This window comes from Homarus americanus, unplaced genomic scaffold (genome assembly GCF_018991925.1).
Source record: "Homarus americanus isolate GMGI-L3 unplaced genomic scaffold, GMGI_Hamer_2.0 scaffold41027, whole genome shotgun sequence".
Classification (NCBI taxonomy): Eukaryota; Metazoa; Arthropoda; class Malacostraca; order Decapoda; family Nephropidae; genus Homarus; species Homarus americanus.
Window position 1 is genome coordinate 303,851 of NW_024745073.1, and position 19,508 is coordinate 323,358.

General features: G+C 37.1%; 1 protein-coding gene and 1 long non-coding RNA gene across 4 annotated transcripts; one reads left to right on the forward strand and one right to left on the reverse strand.

Moving 5' to 3' along the window:
• Positions 1-283: 283 nt before the first annotated feature.
• LOC121878471 (tubulin alpha-4A chain-like) lies at positions 284-10,584 on the reverse strand. 3 transcript variants are annotated; one of them, XM_042384712.1, is made up of 3 exons: positions 10,504-10,584; positions 2,924-3,146; positions 284-2,381 (listed from the first exon to the last, which is right to left on the reverse strand). In XM_042384712.1, the coding sequence occupies exons 2-3, from the start codon at positions 3,102-3,104 to the stop codon at positions 1,255-1,257; spliced, it is 1,308 nt and encodes a 435-aa protein (XP_042240646.1). In that variant the 5' UTR covers positions 3,105-3,146; positions 10,504-10,584; the 3' UTR covers positions 284-1,254. The 3 variants fall into 3 exon arrangements, with proteins under 3 accessions (XP_042240646.1, XP_042240645.1, XP_042240643.1); XM_042384711.1 differs by lacking the exon at positions 10,504-10,584 and adding an exon at positions 5,925-6,071; XM_042384709.1 differs by lacking the exon at positions 10,504-10,584 and adding an exon at positions 3,940-4,139.
• Positions 6,090-18,881, forward strand: LOC121878472. The gene is made up of 5 exons (XR_006091164.1): positions 6,090-6,243; positions 6,696-7,013; positions 7,244-7,396; positions 7,480-11,139; positions 14,053-18,881. It is a non-coding gene; the product is annotated as an uncharacterized LOC121878472 (long non-coding RNA).
• Positions 18,882-19,508: the final 627 nt, after the last annotated feature.

Below are 19,508 nucleotides of genomic sequence, written 5' to 3' on the forward strand. Positions count from 1 at the left end.
GTCTGACCTTGAAAGAGCTCACATTCGGTGCCGCAGTTGAAAAGTTACGACCCTCTCTTTGCACAGTACAATACTGTAGTTTCTTTTTCCATTTTGATAAATTTTTCTTTATCTCACCATTGTACAGTAACGTTTGGAATGTAAACCATAAAATACCACGAATTTACAGATAGAGCTCTTAGGGTATAAAGAAGAGTAGTACAGGTGTACTGTACTGTGTAACAACAGTTGACATACAGTATGGTTAGAAATAATGATTGATATTTAATGACTTCCCCTTTATTTTCCTTTTTTTTTGTTTACATTCGAAATTAACATAAGTGAATCAATGAACAGTCTACTTTATGGCAAAAAAAATAAAAACCTGGTGTAAAACACCGAAAAGAAAACATAAGAAAGTGAAAAAAAAAGAAAATGCACATTCTTCCTTAAGACAATAAGATCAAAACCTCTAAAACACTGACTATGACTTAAAGAGTTTCAAAAAATAAAGAAAAATAGTACTGCAGTAACTTAAGAGACTGGGGAAAACTTAAGCGGATATAAGAGGAACTAGACAAATAAAAAAATAAATAAGATAGACTTATAGAGATCTTGGAAAAGATAGGCATTAATGAAGGAGATACTGTATCAGAATTCTAAAAAATCTTTACTGGCAATAGGAGGATGCAGTGTCAGTAAATAATAAACTTACTAATAGGTTCATAGGTAGACAAGGAGTAAGACAAGGCTGTTTCTATCTCCAACATTGTATAATATATATTCAGAATTCTTAATAAGAAAAGTTATAAGTGATGATGAAGAGATTAAAGGTTAATGGTATAGTAATATCATATATGAGGAGCTTCGGACCTTAACCCGTTAAGAACGATATATCAATGAAATGTATTCCCAATCTCTCCTCTGTCTCCTGGGTACAACAGAGAGTCAATTTGGAACTTGTAGATGTGGGTGAGTCCTCTGATAAGAATATTGTATGTCACATATCCTCCCTGACCATTTTCCTCCACTTTCTTTTTTGGCACTTAGCAGATTATGGTGTGGAGCAGATGATGCGCAATGCTCTTATTGCGGATAGTGAAGAGGCTACACTAACAGGAAAACAAATGAAAACTGGGATGGATGAATGAAATTAAAAAACTGGGTCCCCAGAGATATACAAAATCTTGCAGGATTGGTTAAAAACAGCCCAAAACATTCAGAGTGGAGGTTACCAACCCTCAGAAATTATGATGGTACAGTAGAGTACTCTGTTTAACTGGTTGAGTAATTCTTTCGGTCCAAACTGTAAGTATTTTCGGCTAAATCTTTGTAATCCTCCTCAAGTGCGGATAGATCATCACGGGCCTCCATGAATTCTTCATCTTCCATTCCCTCTGCCATAAACCAGTGCAAGAATGCACGTTTGGCAAACATCAAATCAAACTTATGATCTATTTGAGCCCAAACATCACCAATTGCCGTCGTATTTGAAATCAAGCATGCAGCAAGGTCTACTTTTGATAAATCCCCACCTGGAACTACAACAGGTGGCATGGAGTTTGTACCTACCTTGAAACCAGTTGGACACCATTCAACAAAGTTTATGGTGTGGTGAGCCTTTACTTCAGCAATGGCTGCATGCACATCAGTGGGCTCTACATCACCCCGATATAGCAGACAGCAAGACATATACTTCCCGAATTGCGGTTCACACTTAACCATCTGGTTGGTATGTTCAAAGCATGCTTTGGTGATCTCTGGAACAGACAGCCGCTCAAAAGCTGCTGTCGCTGCTGGGTGCAGTGGGGCATAGCTGACGAGTGGAAAATGAACCCTTGGAAAAGGGACCAAATTTGTTTGAAATTCTGTTAAATTTACATTTAATGAACCAGGAAAGCGCAAGGAAGCTGTTAGTGAGGCAACAACTTGGGCAATAAGCCGATTAAGATTGAAGTAAGTGGAGCGTTCAACCCCAAGCATATTAGTACAGATATCAAAAAGGGCCTCATTATCGACCATAAAAACACATTCTGCATTTTCAATAGTTGTATGAGTTGTTAGGACAGCATTGTATGGTTCTACAACTGCAGTAGACATCATAGGAGAAGGACAGACTATGAATTCCAGCTTGGTCCTCTTACCATAAGCCACTGTTAAACTTTCCATTAACAATGCAGTAAAACCTGATCCAGTGCCACCACCTAGTGAGTGGAAGATGAGAAAGCCTTGGAGACTGGAGCAATTATCTACCAGTTTGCGAATACTTTCAAGAGTTCTGTTAAGTATTTTCTTGCCATTCGTATAGAATCCACGAGCATAGTTGTTTGCTGCATCTTCCTTGTCAGTGATCATTTTGTCTTGGTGAAACAGTTGACGGTATGGTCCGTTTCTAATTTGATCTGAGGAAAAGCAAAGCCGTTAGATAACGAGTTTTCCTTCAATTTTAACTAAAGGAATTATTACTTTTAAAAAACTGTGGGAATACCACCTCTACGCCTCATTCTTCATAATTTTCAAAGGTATTACTGTAACACAAATTCACATTTCTTAATTACTCAATCTCTGTCTCACTTTTTTTAATGGGGATTAGCCCACCCGGGCAAGTGTTACTGACCCACATTGGGGCCTGGGGGGCGAAAAAAAAGGCATTAGAAAAAAATGGAACAAATAAAACAGATCAAGAGTGAAAAATGATATATATGTTGTGTTGTCAAAGTAAGAGAAACAATTGAGACCCTGTAATTGTGTAAGTGAGGCAGAAAGTCAGTCAGATGAGCAACCTGGGACTTGGTCCAAAAGATGATGATTACATTTAATTTCGCAAGTTGTGACCGAGTATGTCAACCTTTCAACTATGATAAATTCAATCGTTATCAAGTCATCAAGCATTTGGAATAGAATGAGAAATATACTGAATGTTTATTGTTTAATAACTACTCACCAATTACAGTTGGTTCCAGATCAACAAAGATCGCCCGAGGGACGTGTTGGCCAGAGCCAACCTCGTGGAAAAAGGAATGGTAGTTGTTGTACCCTTCTTCAATGACCGGGGTAGAGAGCATACGTCCATCAGGTGTGATGTCATGTTCCAAACAGAACAACTCCCAACATGCATTCCCCATTTGGCAACCTGCTTGGCCAATATGTATCAAGATGCATTCACTCTGAGGAGGAAAACAAGGCTAGTGTCATTCAAATAAGAATTATGACCGATTCATAACAATACCCATCATAATTAAATATATTTCACTATTACACATCAGACAAAAAAGCTCATAATGCCAGTGGAGACAAGGTGGAACATGTTTCCACTTAACCCAGAACGTCGCAATTGTTGGCTGGTAATGGGAAACAAAAGTACTTAGATACCAGACCCAGGGAAGATTCTTGGGCGTGAGTTAAGTTGTGCCTATCCCCTAAACGGTACAGTATTTAGGATGTGAAAAAAAGTCATAATATTCTAATATTTCACACTGTCCCTAGCTGACACATATATAGTGATCTAGAGAATAAATGGATGTTTATCATTTTCGTGTAAGATTATCAGTAGCCATGTTCTTGTGCTTGGTGGAACAGTAGTCTCATACACCCATGTGCCCGGGGGCGGTAAGGTTATTGTTTTCTAATGGTGTGTATCATACGTGAATTTTTTTATGAGTACTAACTTAAAATTGATTAAAAAAAAAAATAATTTGCACATGAAACCAAAGTTAAATTTACACGAACACGTAAAATACACCAGGTAACCCCATTCTCATATCTAAACCTCGCTGCAACCATAAATCGAAAATTAACATAATTGTATATAATTAAACTTCATACATTCATTTGGTTTTCCAGTTGTAATTAAAATGATATACCAAATATAAACCATGAAAATTTTTGCTGATCTTTCCTACTTAATGTTGGCTTATACGAGCATTTTTTTCTGCCAAAATTAAGGAAGATTAAACTTACTTTATCGCTGAAATTGAGCCTGTCCGTCATGTTGATACAGTGGCCAAGGGTTTTAATTCCCAACTGACCGTATACAGCACAGCTCCTTGTTCTGGTGTAAACGAGCTCGCAAACCTACACCTGTTAAATTTATAAACAAGGAACTGTTGGCTGGGACGCACTGTACACACTCACTCAACTTCACGGATGCAACTGACTCGATGTCTGACCATCAGGGTACTTGACACGACGCCTGGAGTTCGTATCAAAATAAATTTTTTATATTTGTCACACTACACAGTAGACAATGTAATTATTCACTATAAGGGTTCATTAATAAAATAAATGTGAGCACGTGCCATATTTAAAGTTTGGGATATCAAATACAACCTGTACTGTATTATGAAGAATACTGAAAAGGATGAATGCAATAGATTTCACGTAACCTCCCTATTTTCCCATTGGCACCAAAAAGCGTTAGCGTTATTAACTAAGGTCGCCATGAACATAACAAGGTTTAATTACACTATTCCATCATCAATCAAAATTTATGAGAAAATAAACTCGTGACGCGCCAAATTTAAATTAGTAGCCATGACGTCACCATCTAACCCCGCCTGCTGGATTGGTCAAAACAGAGTAAAGAAGACTGTGATTGGTTGGAAAAGGTGCAATAATGTTGTCCTCTTCGACAGCATCTTTAGTTTCCTGGCATGAATCCCAATGGAAAATTAAGACCCTACCTCCAGAAAGTCCTATAACATTCCTAGAAAGGTGCAAAATAGAGCAATTAAGATGATTTTCTGAACTATATCATCTCGATTATCAAGAAGCAGACTGAGGGCCTCAGGACGAACACATCTTCAGACAAAGCACAATGATAGGGCAGATCTTACAGAAACATTTAAAATCTTGAGAAGAATGGAAAACGTGAACCTGGGCTATTTGTTTTGTGATGTTGCGCACCACCACAAGGGGACAACTACAAGGTCGCCAAGTTATCCTGCAGAACGAACTACTTTGCACAGAGGCTGGTAGACCTATGGAACAGACTACCAGCTCAAGCTGTGGACTCGAGAACAGTAACCTTTTAACGGGTTTATTGGACTACCCTTAGTTGAGTAATATACTGCTTCTGTACAGTCCGTGCTGCACCAGCGTAACATGTATCATGCTGCCGTTATATTATACTGTTCTTCAACAACTAATATTTTTAACCGTATAACAGTCAATAGTTAATTAGTCCATCAACTTTAAAAGGTTAGAGAGATAGAATTCCTACTGGAACATAATAGGTAGCAAATTTAGGGACAGGAATTAACTCTGCGTTAGGTGTTGGTTAATAGAAGATAGAAAGTCATGACAAAATCTTTGTTGCATAAACTGTGTAGTATACAATTCCTGTAAGTGCACACTCTATAGGTTCATCTACTAGACAACAGATATTAAAAATTACGGAATACAAATCTTTCCAATGAATAATGTAGAAATTCCTTAGAGGATGCTGTTTTGTCAGGCAAATGAGTGACTCAATACACCTGTGGCAATTACGTTAAGCCGTTTTTTTTTTTAATGATGTTAATACTGTACTAATTTTTTCTCAAGGGAAAGACATGATAATTTAATCTAAAAGTATTTATATATAGTTTCATGCTGATTTTTTTTATTAATTTAAATATAATGTATTTTGATTGTAAAAAAGCGGAAGCATCACAAAAAAGGCTAGTTATATACATGTACAGTATAAATGTTTACACATGGTAAAGGAACAAAAATAATGCGACTTCAAGAAAGTGTCGTTGTGGTAATGTTATTACTGCGCTTCAAAACCGAAGGTCTTTAAACGAGTAAATACGTTAATAATTACATTATTAAAACAATATTTAAAAAATATATATGTTAGGAGAGTAATCACTGCACGATAATGTGCGTTCCTCTCTCTTGATGTACTGTAGGTGCAGAACTAGTAGGTCGGTACTCGGCACACCGTACAATGCCATTCTCACCAGAAGAAAAGTTTATGTTAAGTTGCCAGGTGGATGATGCTGAGGCAGTGACTTCGATGTGTAGCTTACGATGACTTCTTGTTAATAATTTGCATCTTAACTTCAAAATCACCAGTTAAAATGAGCACCTTTTTAACCTGGATAAAAATGTCAACGTCGTGTTATACTAGATAATAGGCGTCTGAGTGTGTTTGTGAGGATACGTGTTTCTTATCTCTAGTTAGTATCACCAAGTCACGAGTCTGACGCCCTTCGCTGCAGCTGTCACTCCGTCCTCCACCTCGACCACGTACCCTCTCTCTGTCTGAACAAATATCGTGTGAGTACTAAGCTGCAGACTGCTAAAGTTATTTGATGAGTATTAGCAATAAACTAGCCAAGCTGTGTATAACATTACGTGAAACGGAAATCCTGACATGGAGACGCCCATGACATCAGTGTGCTTTCTAACTTCCATTGTACATCCCACACAGTTGAGTTACTTATTACTGGCAGTCATTCAGAATACTGTAGAGTGTAGACTTTTTAAGGTTAAACCTATTAGTGTCTTGTGTCCAAGGTGAAAAAAGTCAAAATCTAACAATATATTCCGATGTGAATAAATTAAGTCTCCCGGATTATTAGACTTCATAGGCGCATTAATACAGTTTTCCCACGCCTACCGTTATTGGTGCGGCTAAAATCAACTAATTTCCATGACTATATCCAGGGATTATTTATACTATTATTGGAGTTACTCTTCTTTATTAATGGGTCTCACTGCGTCAACAGAGCTCTGCTAGTCGTCTGATACAGCCTTTTTCTGGACACGTTTACCGAGATAACCGACACGGCCAGCACTAAGGCTCAGTATAAATCGTGAACCGGGAGCCTAATATCAAACATTAGGTGTATAGGATGAAGTCCGGCGGTAGAGTGTGAGCTGTGAGACCTGGGAACTGAGGAAACATTAGGTGACGGAATCAGCTGGGGTTGAGAGTCGAAGATACACTCAACAGTCTTCTCTCCTAAGACGTCACCCCAAACGTCATCATGGTGGACGCCAACACCTTCAGACACCCTACTGTCTTCCTAAAACTTGTGGAAATTGTGAGTATATATGTATGTGATTGGTTAAAAAAAAATATTGACCGAATCTCATTGTTTGTATACACTTACACTTTCGAAGTTGGCAAGAACATGATTTTGGTCCTACAGACTATCAATGTCTCGTGTACACCTAAAGACTCCAAAAACAGTTTCGTGTCTCTGTTAAACATTTTATTTGACCCTAAACACTAAAATTGTCACCTTAAATGTTGTTCTCCCCGTCTAACAAGATGCTGCTGATCATTGCCATGGCAACTTTCTTCAGTGTTATTGGCGGGTGGGGAATGTACGTGGCCAGCATCATCCTCGGCTGCTTCATTAACGCTCTCATCATCTTGGGCCTTTATCTCATGGGCTACACCCAAATTCAGCAGACACCTTTGGTACGTACCTGCTGCCGCGTGTCTTGGTGTGTGTGTGTGTGTGTGTGGTGAAGGTGTGTATAATATGGTCTCACATCCCACAGGAGTCGACTTTGTACCTGTACTATGGTGTGGGTATGTTCGTGTCGTCCATCCTACTGATGTCGACCCAATTCTCCACCCTGGTAGCGAGCGGAGTCTTCTGTCTTTTCCTCACACTGGTCTATGCCCTCGACTTCTACTTCTCCTTCATGGGGATGAGAGGCCGCCCTTTGTCCTTCCCCCTGGGTGAAGATCTCCCTAGGGATTCTGGTGCCCCGCCTAGCACCAGTAGCCCCCCTGCCATCTTAGATCCTTCAGCCCTCCCTCCACCGAGCTATCCTCAGGCAACAGGAACTGCAGTGGACACCGTGGACAGGGGTGTGAAAAACATCTCCGTGTTCGAGACTAACCCAAGCTACCCACCCACGATGGACTTCCAGCCGACCCAAACTATCTCAGAGCCTTGGAGGCACTCGCCAAGAACTTTGGATGGACCTCGTCCCTGAGTCCCTTGATGGTATGCACTTGTGGAGTAACAATATGTACAACGTCTTCACCAAAGGCTATTTGGTCTTCACTACACATTTATCTTACTACAGTACTGTATAAGAGACTCTTTTTCACTTTTACCATCAGCATAAGTCAGGTACTTTTCTTACCTACGTCAGCCATTTTGGTGAAAACCAAAATGGCTGACTTTAGGGGTTGTCTGATCTCATTAACCATTAACCACTACCACTCCTTTGGTCAATATGTTAACTATCTATCATACAAATGTCACCGTAACAAGAGATTATGGTAAATTTTATGGTGTTCTTAAAGTTAATATGGAGTGAATTCCGTAAGGTTCAAACTTAAGAGTGGCAGTCAAGTTAAGTTGTTTCTGTTACATTCTCAATAAGCAACGAATCTGAATCTTGATTATCATAACATTGATTTGGTTGTAAATGACTTATGTGGCAACATAATATTAAAGATATAAATTATAGTTAATTTGTCGTTAGATAATTAAATATTACACCGGACCCTGGGGTCTCAATACATTTTGGATTGACTGTACATGTGTCATTAATGATAACTTCATTAGAGTGTATCATGGACAACGACAATACAGTAGCCTACATCTCACTGCGGGTGTATCACAAGTGTATTGTTCCTAAACAATAATATATAGCTTTGTGTTTACATTTCCCTGATAAACTCATACATCCAAGTCACAGTGTGTACTCCACCTGCGCACAACTGTACTCTTCGAAACTGTATCATGTTGTAATGTACTGTAGGTGTTCGTATCCTGCTCTCTGAAAGAACGGTTTATATACACTTGCAATTTTGTGGCTTTACTGATAAAAAGGAACGTCCTATGTAATCTGTGTGTTTGTATGATTCACAGAACTTACAATAATGTTTCACAAACTCAACTGATAATCATTTGAGGTGGCGAGTACAGTTACTAGTCAGCCAACACGCGTACACTGATGGGACACTAGGTATTGATATTTTTTTTTGTAATACCTACCTTATATACCGGCTTTTATTGTACCACCAAAACCGTTTTATCAGAAATTATCATGTAGAGAGATAGAAATTACCATTGCAATTATATATTTGCCAACTAGACATACCTGTACAGTACAGTAATCCTGACAGCTCTGTTCCACCTTAATACAAACCACGTTGCAATGATTCCCTCCCTTATCAAATTTATGTTTTTAAATTCCGCTGTAAATTAGGAATATACTTATAATATAAATGTAAAAAAAATAATAAATATCGAAGAGATAGCCGTGGTAACATTCTGATATGTTCTTATTACCACCATGCTATGTGTACTATAACAGTTGATATTAAATGGTACATACTACTTCCTTGAGATAAATGTACGTACAGTATACTTGTATATCAGGTGCCTACAAGAGAGCTCAGGCTCTCAACTGGCACTGCCATGTTAATATTATGATTTTTAATCGACTCTGTATCTGTGTTCTTCTGGCTAAATAAACTGTTTCAATATCAATGTTTAAGGTTATACATTGTTTGACCTTTAAACTAAATATGAAACATGCAACGTTTACTCTGGCCTTAGTAATAAGCTATTGAGTAAATAATGGCAAACAAATGCTGTGGCGAGTGTGGTATCCAGTGATCTCGGGACAAAGAGATATTATCTGAAGTGGAGAGATAACGAAATTACACACTACCAGCCGATCACCGAGGATCAGAGAAGAGATTCTCTCTCTCGTAGTTCTCAGTCTTCCTGGTGTCTGCGAGACAAACATTGATTTTTTTTTCAGTAAACCCCTATGGGCGAGGCTGGACAGCTTCAACCACGAAGTTACATTTATCAGTTCTTGCACGTAATCCCCTCTGGTTGTTTCTTAGTTCCTCCACGTTGCTTTTCAGGCACTCAATCTGAAAAGTTATTCGGATCCTATGAAGATTAATTATCAGTTTATTTCAATAGAAGATTAAACACAATAAAGCTAATCAAATCTAGCATTACCTACTGTAACCCAAGGTACCATAGAAAACAAGGTGGCTCACGTATCAAAGAAAACAGAACCTCTAGGAGCTCGGGACGTCACTAGCGCCCATTTTTCAGGCCGAGTCACATATTACCAAGACTAAATTTTAGCTTCAGTAATTGTAATTTCCATTTAAGTTCTGCTTACAATGTTTTGATAGTGGTTATTTATGTGTGTGCACAATCCTTTCAGTCTGACCAGGAGAATAATAGTGGGTTGCATAAGTAGCTTTAATTACATTTTAATCTTAGTGATTTCTTTGTGGTTTTATTTTATATAATATTTAGATTTCACTTGTTTGTCGATTTTGCGATTTTGTTCCGATATTTTTTAATGCTTGTTTTGAGAATGCGTTTTCTAAAAAAATGCAATTTACACCTCCCTCCAACACTCTACTACAGTGCTCTTATCTATCGATACGACCATTTAAAGACGTGTGAATGAAGAAATTAAACTGACCCTCCTTCAAAAGAAGCTACATATTCAAAATTGTTTTGGGATGTTTAATTTAACACACATTAGGCTACATTGTATGATGTAGTTGAAGGAATATAGGCTTACCGTTTGAACACGGCAGTTGTAATGATGGTATTGGCCTATTCTTAATCCTTACAAGTCTTCCTGGTACTGGTAGTCCAGGCAGTTTATATTTAAAGTTTTCCACAATCGCGCTGGGCTGGCCTCAAAAAGCAAGCTGCATATTTGGGTATTTTCAGCAATTATAAAGTCTTTCCTCTTGCACAAGTGAATCCATTTTCTTCTCAGTTCTTTATCGTTCGGAAAACCATGGAAAGTTATATCACCCATGTTTTTAATTTGTGATAAACACCAAAAAACTGAGCAAGCGGTCAACATGCATGCCCAGTACTTGAGAACAGTGCGCATCAGAGACGTAACCGATCGCCCAAGCGGCTAACGAGCCGATCAGTGGCGAAGAGGATAAAGAGGTACTTAATCATCAGGTGAAATAAATGTTGTTTCCTAAACTTCATGTAATAACACTGGAAAGTAAATATCATGACCAAGCAACAAAGAACAGACGACTAAAGTGGTGTTTACTTGTGTTTTATACGGCCGGTCACTCCTGTGACGTCATCAGTGTTTACATGGTGTGGCAGGTGTGAGCAGTGTGTGTCGACTGTCTGAGTGTGTGAACAACAAGGGTTACTTCTAAGTCTTGTTTCGCCTCAAAATAAGGTGATTACGGGGGTCATACTCTATTATGCTGGCGCACCTAAACTATTTATATTAAATATTTGTTGTACATGAGTACTTCATTACTTCGAGAACAACTGATTCACCCTGGAATTGTAGTACACGTTTTGTTTTTCATGTTTTTTTCTTGTAATATTAAGTTTAACAGGGATATAGTTTAGTGGTGTTTGTTTTAATTCATCAGAGCGTCCAGAGACATCCTTACTTTAGTCTGACATCAAATGGTTTTCTTAAGAACATAAGAAGAACATAAGAAAATAAGGAGTCTGCAATAGGCCGGTTGGCCTGTGCATGGCAGCTCCTGTCGAGAGTTACTACCACTCTCTATCATCCATGAATCTATCTAGCCTCCTTTTGAAACTTTCCAGAGTTCCCGCACTTACTACAAAGTTGCTAAGTTTGTTCCACTCGTCCACCACCCTATTTGTGAACCAGTTTCTTCCTATCTCCCTCCTAAACCTAAACTTATCCAACTTGAATCCGTTTGCTCCGAGTCCTATCCTGCTCGGATATTATAAGAACTTTATCTATCCCTTTATTGATTCCTTTCACCCACTTAAATACTTCTATCATATCTCCCCGCACTCTTCGTCTTTCTAGGGAATGCAAGTTAAGTTTCTTTAACCTATCCTGATATGGAAGGTTCCTAAGTCCCGGAATCATTTTTGTCATTCTTCGCTGCACCGACTCGAGTGAATTTATATCCATTCTATAATAGGGGCACCAGAACTGAACCGCATAATCGAGGTGCGGCCTAACTAGCGCAAGATATAGTTGCAATAAGACCTCTGCACTCTTGTTACTTACACTTCTAGATATAAAACCCAATACTCTGTTTGCCTTATTTCTTGTAGAAATATACACAGTACAGTAAACAGTATAGACGATATTTGGTCGTTTACGTCTCGCCATAATATGGGCTTCACATCACCACAGAAATATTATACATCCACACTCGGTGTACTGTGATCAAGTCTGGTTCCCACATCTCCAGAAAAATAACATCCTGGAAAAAGTACAAAGGCACACTATTAACTGGGTCCCCTCACTTAAGCATCTCTCCAATGAAGAGAGATTCAAAAAACTTGATATTCCAAAGTTGACCAACAGAAGACTATGCTGAAACTTTATTGAAAACCTCAAAGGTTATGAACTATTTATAGAATGTTAATGCAGACCAATTTAAAGACTGTAAAAACCCAGATCCCATGTAAACCCTTGGAACAGCTTATCACAAGAGGTATTGGCTATAGGTACCGCAGCCCTTCACCAAAAAATCACACTGGTTATAGGTACGGCAGCCATATTTATGGACTGTGTTAGGTTATAAGATAGGTTTGGTTAGGTTAAGTGAGAAAGATCACAGCAAAGATTCAGTAGTAGCCATAATGGGAAATTAATAACAAAAATAGGTTTTTCTTAGATTTTTCCCTGGTAATTCAATAGAGTATGACCTCTATTTTCGTCACTGATGTATATTCATGGAGATACAACAATGGTGTTTTTTTACAAAGTGGCCAGGGCTTTGAAGATGAGGGAAACTGTGGCTAAGACATTAAAAAACACCAATCAAACTTTTGTGAACTTAGCCTAATCTTTCCTAACCTAAAATAATACCAAATTATAAATTTTTTTGCCTTATTTAACTGATGGAAGAGCATTAAGTGATTCTCCTCTTGTTTTTTATTTTCGGTGTTTTCATACAAAACCAATGTGCTGATCTAGCACTTTTAGAGGTTTTCAGTCTTTATTACAGTTTGGACACTTTACCGAAGTCTGCAATATATCATGCGCTCTGAAAATGTAAATTGTAACTTTGTTATTCATGAGCACGCTGAATGGTTTTCCATTCTGTCAAAGAATATCCGTCACAGGATTCCATAACATGAATGAATACGATAAATCTAGATTAAAATTTTGCATATGCATACCGCAATTAACGTTAACGTGTATTATCATTAATAAGGGGATACCTGTCCAAATTTAGTTGCCATACTTGTTGACTTTCATAACTGGCCTGCTCAGCTGTGGCACAAGAACTCAGGATTATTACATGATTAATCATCTTTCCTGAGAAGCATGCTAAGCCCATTATGAAAGAGATGCTGTCATCAGCTTGACAATGTATACCCCCTGTGCCCAGCATAATGCTGCTGGACATTGTGGATTTGGGGAGTTTACAGGGTTAGTTCCTTGTGCCTTTCTATAACAATATGGATAGCTTCCCTAGCTCTGTGTGTGTCACATTAGTACAGTAATTGGATTCTATAATGCCATCTCCACATATATGGCCGGCTTTAGATATGAGTGTTTAGGACACAATACAGTAGGTCATAAATGGAGACTTGGACCTAAAATCTCTCTTTTTGACAGAGGAACTCATTTACCCTCCTTCCTTCTAGGGTAGCTTTTAAGTAGGCTGGGAAAAGGGTTTTGAAGCTTGGAATCACAGCTAATAGCCGAGTCAAGTGACAGGTATGGTGCACACAGGTAGATGTGATGTCAACAATAACTGGTGATTGCCTTTCTAAACTCCATTTCAGGGTGTCATTTATAGTGGGAAGGTATGAATTATTTTCTAATTAGTAGCAGCTACTGATTTTTTAGGCATTACCTCACTTTTAATCAAGTATTATTTGTGGAATTATATTCAAGTTGCTTAATCCAGGCTTGTTCATAATTTAGCAAAATGTACCATTTAATACCTGATTTATTAGGGTAGATTGTTCTGTCAGATTTCATATACTAGAAAAGTTCACAAATAAAACAAACTATAGAAGTGCACCTCAGTAGTGATTTAGTTTTAACAAATATTTTGACTGAAAATTCATGATTTAATATTGTGGTACAGTATTTGTCACATTAAAGTTATGTTCTGCTTTCATGCTTCACCAGTGTGTGGATGTGAGGAAGGTACAGCTGCCCAGACTTGTGTAGCAACTCAAGATATATGCTTCAGATATGATGCTGTGGGTTTCACATGTCACAGAACATAAAGCAACATGAATTTTCGACAAAGGATGGCATGGCTGTGCCTTGCATTTTACTTGGCGTCCTCAGTTGCAGTTGTGTACTATTTTCTAGATATTGCTGATCAGTATGCTGTGTTTTCCTTAGAGCATTCCAAACTGCATCATTCAGCAGATTCTAGTGTACCAGCTTGGCAGTTCTGGCAGCACATTGGAGACATTCCATTCCCAGCTTTAGTTATTTTATTAGCTGTTCCTTATTTTCAAATTTTTGCTGCTCTTTTTTATTGCACTCTGCCAACAGCAAATAAAAATGTAAACAAGTGCCTTATACCAGTCATAGGATGGATATATTTATTTCAAAAAGTTATTTCTGTTTTCAAAAGTCGTGAAAGTGTCAAATTAGACAGCAGACAAGATAATCACATTGTTAGTTTGTCATGACTCCTCTTGAGTACTATGACTTGCACTTCCATTTTTAATTTTTAATGTTTATTAGGAATGTGAGAAGTAAATGTGGAGCACTGTGCAGTATTTACCCTGGTCCTGTGAGACTCACTTTACATAATCTATTGTTGTAAAACTTCACTGCATGTGTTTGTTACTTGTGTCTTGTTAAGGTTGATAATACAAGCATTTATGATCTGGTTCCCCAAGAGGCATATACAGTACTGTACTGATATTATATATGTGTCTTTCTTTGGCTACATCAGTCTTAAATCAAACTTCTTGGATACCATTATGTAAAACAAAATAATTTCACAAAACTACGCAATATAGATTTAGAATAGAAGAATGTTTTTATTGTGTGGTATAGTTTGTATTATTGAACCTTATATTAATTTGTAGGCTTAATATGATATTTTTTTTACTGTAGTCTTTTGGTGTCAAATCAGTCAGCATCTATTAAAATGGTACAGTAAGTCCTCGCTTAACGTCGTGGCTACGTTCTTGAAAAGTACAATGTTAATTGAAACAATGTTAACGGAATAAATTTTCCCCATAAGAAATAGATAAAATATGCTAGTTAGGTATCCCAGCCTCCCTTTACCCCATAAAATACTTTACATATACATCAAGTCAATGGAATTTTTTTTTAGAAAATATATATTATACATCCAAAAAGATAAATATTCTAAATTATTTTGTATTGTACTCATTGATGGGCAGAGGTGGAGTGAGAGGGTAGTGGAGAGGAAGGTGACGAGTCACTGAGACCCAGATGTTTAAAACCTCCACATTCGTAGCAAGGCTAATGGTCTTGCGTTGCTTCTTCACATTACTAGCATAATTAACACTTGATGGGCGCTTGGAAGCCATTTTGAATGGTTACACTACAGTATTTAGAGCAAAAACACTAAAGCATGCACGTACGCTGTGGAAGCCGAACAAAGACTGGGGACACTGTGACGCCCCGCGAGAGAGCGTAGCGCACCAAGATGAGAGAGGGTGATGCGCCATACAAAGTAGTCTGTGTTGGGTGACGACGTTATAACGAATCAGTCGTGACGTTGTCGGAATCATGGGTATCTAAAGAGTAGCGACGTTATAACGAAACAACTTTGTCGGGGACAACGTTAAACGAGGACTTACTGTACCGTAATTGTAATTCACTTTGATGTTATGGTGTCTGAACTAGGAGTCAACTTTAACATACAGGAAAAATATGTAGTAATGTAGGTTATTGTGAGAGGAATTATAATTTTCAATGCCAATGTTGAAGGGTATGGGCCTAGAAGTTGCCAAAAGTAGATTTTTTTTCATAAGAATGGTACAAAGATTTTAACGGTGATAGCAGGGAACATAACGAGCTTGGTATTGTAGGTACAGTACAGGTATTGGCAATCGTTGAAACTTTGCCATTACCATTTGAAACATGTAAACAGAGATTTAACTCAAGATTAAATACACAATGGAAAGTACAGTATATTATTCAAATATGAGAAACACTTCATTTGTGAAAGTTAGGAAGAAAGGATAAGGCATTACCAGTTGGAGATAGAGTACTGTATACAGTACATGAGCCATAATGAACTACTGTACTGTTGGATCATTAGTGGTGGTTTTTTGTTGTGTTTTTGCACTTAACTTGATTTGAATGCTTCTCACATATGTAAGCCATTACTCACTCTTCATATACAGTATATGAACAACAACAAAAAATAACTTAAATGTAATTAAACAGAAGCTCCTTGTTGTCCATATGACTACCTCAAGGTTTGAAGACATGGTGGATGTGGAGGTTATCAGGAATGTAACCTGTGATAAGAATGTAATTAATGGTAATACTCTGATACATGGATGATCTACGCTCCACCTTGAGTACCTCACTCTCATCAAGTGAGGATGGCTTTAATATAAACTTTAAATTGCATAATACTCTACATGCGACAGTTGCATTTTCAGCCAGGCTGCAGAAATGTTTAGATGTGTACAGTATATACAATATACACTGGACTGTTTCCCAGTATTCATATGAGTATGTAGCTTTGTTGTTTCACACTTAAAGTGAGAAACATTTTAGAACATTAAAATTCATATAAAGGGGGGTAGTTTACATTATTTTACTGCTTAAATCATTTTTCACCCTCCATTTCTGTTGGACATTGGGTGTTTATGTTATATAAAAATAGGCATCTAGAATAGAAGTGACGAACACACCAAGACCCGTTTTGAGGTAATCACAGTTAAAGTTTTTTATACCTGTTTCCACACTGAATTTATGGCAGGAAGGAAAGTCCATTTGAAGCCCAAGAAAAACGTTTGATGAAAAAATTAAAATTAGGGGGTGGCAAGTTCGTCACTCTTACTCTAGACACCTCATCAATAATTTTTATGATAAGTGCAGGTGTCTCTTTTAAGACAATATGGCATATTCCTTTTCATCAGCATGGCTCAACCCACTAAGAATGCTGCTGTGTTTGGTAATGAGTTTTAGGAAATAATTTTTCATTGCTCAATTAGCTATTACCATGATTAATACTGTACCATTGTCTCAGTAAAAGCCATGGATACATGAGGGTGTGTTTCACCCGTAATTAATACTGCTGCATTTTATGAATGATCATCATTAAAGTCTGTTGGTTATCTACTGTGTATCGATGCTATACTGTATGGGTTTTACGATGTTTAGAATTAAATACTATTCAGTACAAGCAAACATGTATGACATCTTGCTTCATGTTAACAAAAAAAAAAATTGCTGTGTATGACCATTGAAGTAAGAGTTAGATGGTTGTTTGTTTAAAGATTACTTTAAATTGGAAGTATAAAACAATTTTATTTTTTATAGTACAATATTCCTTATCAAAGTTAGTTTTTCGTGTTCATGTACAAATTGAATGAAGTGATGTAATTTTATAGTGAACTTTTGATGCAAATCAACTCTTACTTCTAAAATGCAATCTAGTCATGGTTTATCAAACATACTGTACTGATATTTTCTTTAGCAATATCTGGTTGTTCTTATAAAAGGTGTACTGGTAAGAAATGCCATTTTCTATACTCTGGACATTCATTGGGTTATTGGTAAGATTGACTGTTCATCTTGTATCAAAGGTGTATCTTGGCTTTAGAAGGTACCGGTATGTTGCACCCAATTTGCAGCAAAATACTAAAATACTTTAAACAACACAAATTGTTTTTTGCAATGTGTGTGAGTAATTTCTTCATACTGAAGTTTAATGTCACTCATGCCTTGAAGGACAACTCCAAAGGACTAGCACCTATTAAATTACACCTAAAGGCTTGAAGCCAGATAATATATTTACTTGCCAAAAAATCATAAAACACAATTATTTTTTTTGTATTTATTAAATGAGCTCAGGCTGCAGGAAACATCACAGACCATTTGGTGAGCTAGCCATTTTTCCCATTGAATTTTTTTTGTTCTAGATAGCAATTATTGTGTTGAAAATTTACCCCGATTCCATGAGGTTGAATTTACTGGCCGTATGCCGTATTTAGTGGTCATAATTTACAAATTCTGTATGGCTGAATTTCTGCAACCTGAGTTTCCATAACGTGGGAGGTTACCTCTATATAAATTTGCCAAAAATAATGTATCAATTTTTTTTATAATTTTATGGAAAATACTTACAATATCACAAAAAAGGGGGTCCTGGAGTTGACCTTTAAGTTCACGATCATAATTATGTAACATTTAAGAATATTAAATTACATGTTAGGAAAGTAACCATTTCATCTCGTTATCAAAATATGTTTACATTTTGAAATATTTTAGTGCATACAGAGGCTTTACAGCAAGTGAAAAATTAACCTTTAATTTGGCTGGTTCTTCCGATTGATGAGCTCCATGAATTATATTTTCATCGTCATCAGTTAATTTGTATTATGTATGTCCGTCCACAGGTAATGCTGATAATAATTTTGGTTTGCAGTTGTAGACTAAATACAGCCTAATGCATTTGATATGATATCGGTTGGATTTCTCTCAGTGATATATTTTATTAAAGTGTGAATAATAAATATACTATATACTGTTATTTACAAGGCCTTTGCATATTTATAGATGTCATAATGGTGTGGTATAATTTTTATTGCGAGTTCCATATAAGATCCATCTGAAATTCTCAGATTCTTAGTAACTGACTCCAACATCTTTATGTTGTTTACTATAATCTGTGAGATGACAACCCCCAGGTGAAAAGTGCTATTTTAATGCAGGTTATTGACTTGACAAGTGGTCAGCTCAATATGCATTACAGCAAAAAAAAAAAAAAAAAGGTTCTGGTTTAAGGACTGAACATTTCTCTCTTGGGCTGAGGTTTGAAGCACTACCAATTAATGTTTTAGTAAGTGAATTTTGTGGGAGATTTCTTAATGTCATGACGTGAGAACGAGCATGGGTACGTGTGATACAGGCGCAAAGAATAAACTTGTCACAAATACAGGTATTCTCACTATACAAATGGGTTAGGTTAGGTTCCTGAAAGACCATTCGGTAAGTGCATTTTCATGTAGTGAATAAAAGAACATATGGGAAAAATAACGGTAGTGTCTCAAGGTTGTTTATGTAATTATAGACTTTGACAAAAGCAGCTGCCCAGTAAACTGACAGTATCTTATATAACTGCCTTATTGACACAAATCATGAGGGTTTCGTGTGAATTTTTGGATTACCATTGCTTAATAACTTCCTATACCCTATATATTGTACAACACACATCATCTATAATATTTTCTCAAGGTATTTATCCACTTCATTGTGACCAATTCAGTATTGCACTCGTCTTTTAACTAATACAGTACAGACCTGTGATAAACTTTTTGGTTTGGGTTGTGTTCGGTGAATGTGAACTATCTGGCAATAGGAGTTATTATTATTCTGAAACAAAATTCAACAAGAGTCTCTGGATACTG

What these genes read in the sequence shown, in the direction of transcription:
- LOC121878471 (XM_042384709.1), bottom strand. Translation starts at nt 3,969, where the DNA reads ATGACGGACAGGCTCAATTTCAGCGATAAA. An exon ending in GGCTCAATTTCAGCGATAAA is followed by an intron (nt 3,147 to 3,939) that starts GTAAGTTTAATC and finishes TTTCCTCCTCAG; the next exon opens with AGTGAATGCATCTTGATACA. An exon ending in TCTGGAACCAACTGTAATTG is followed by an intron (nt 2,382 to 2,923) that starts GTGAGTAGTTAT and finishes GCTTTTCCTCAG; the next exon opens with ATCAAATTAGAAACGGACCA.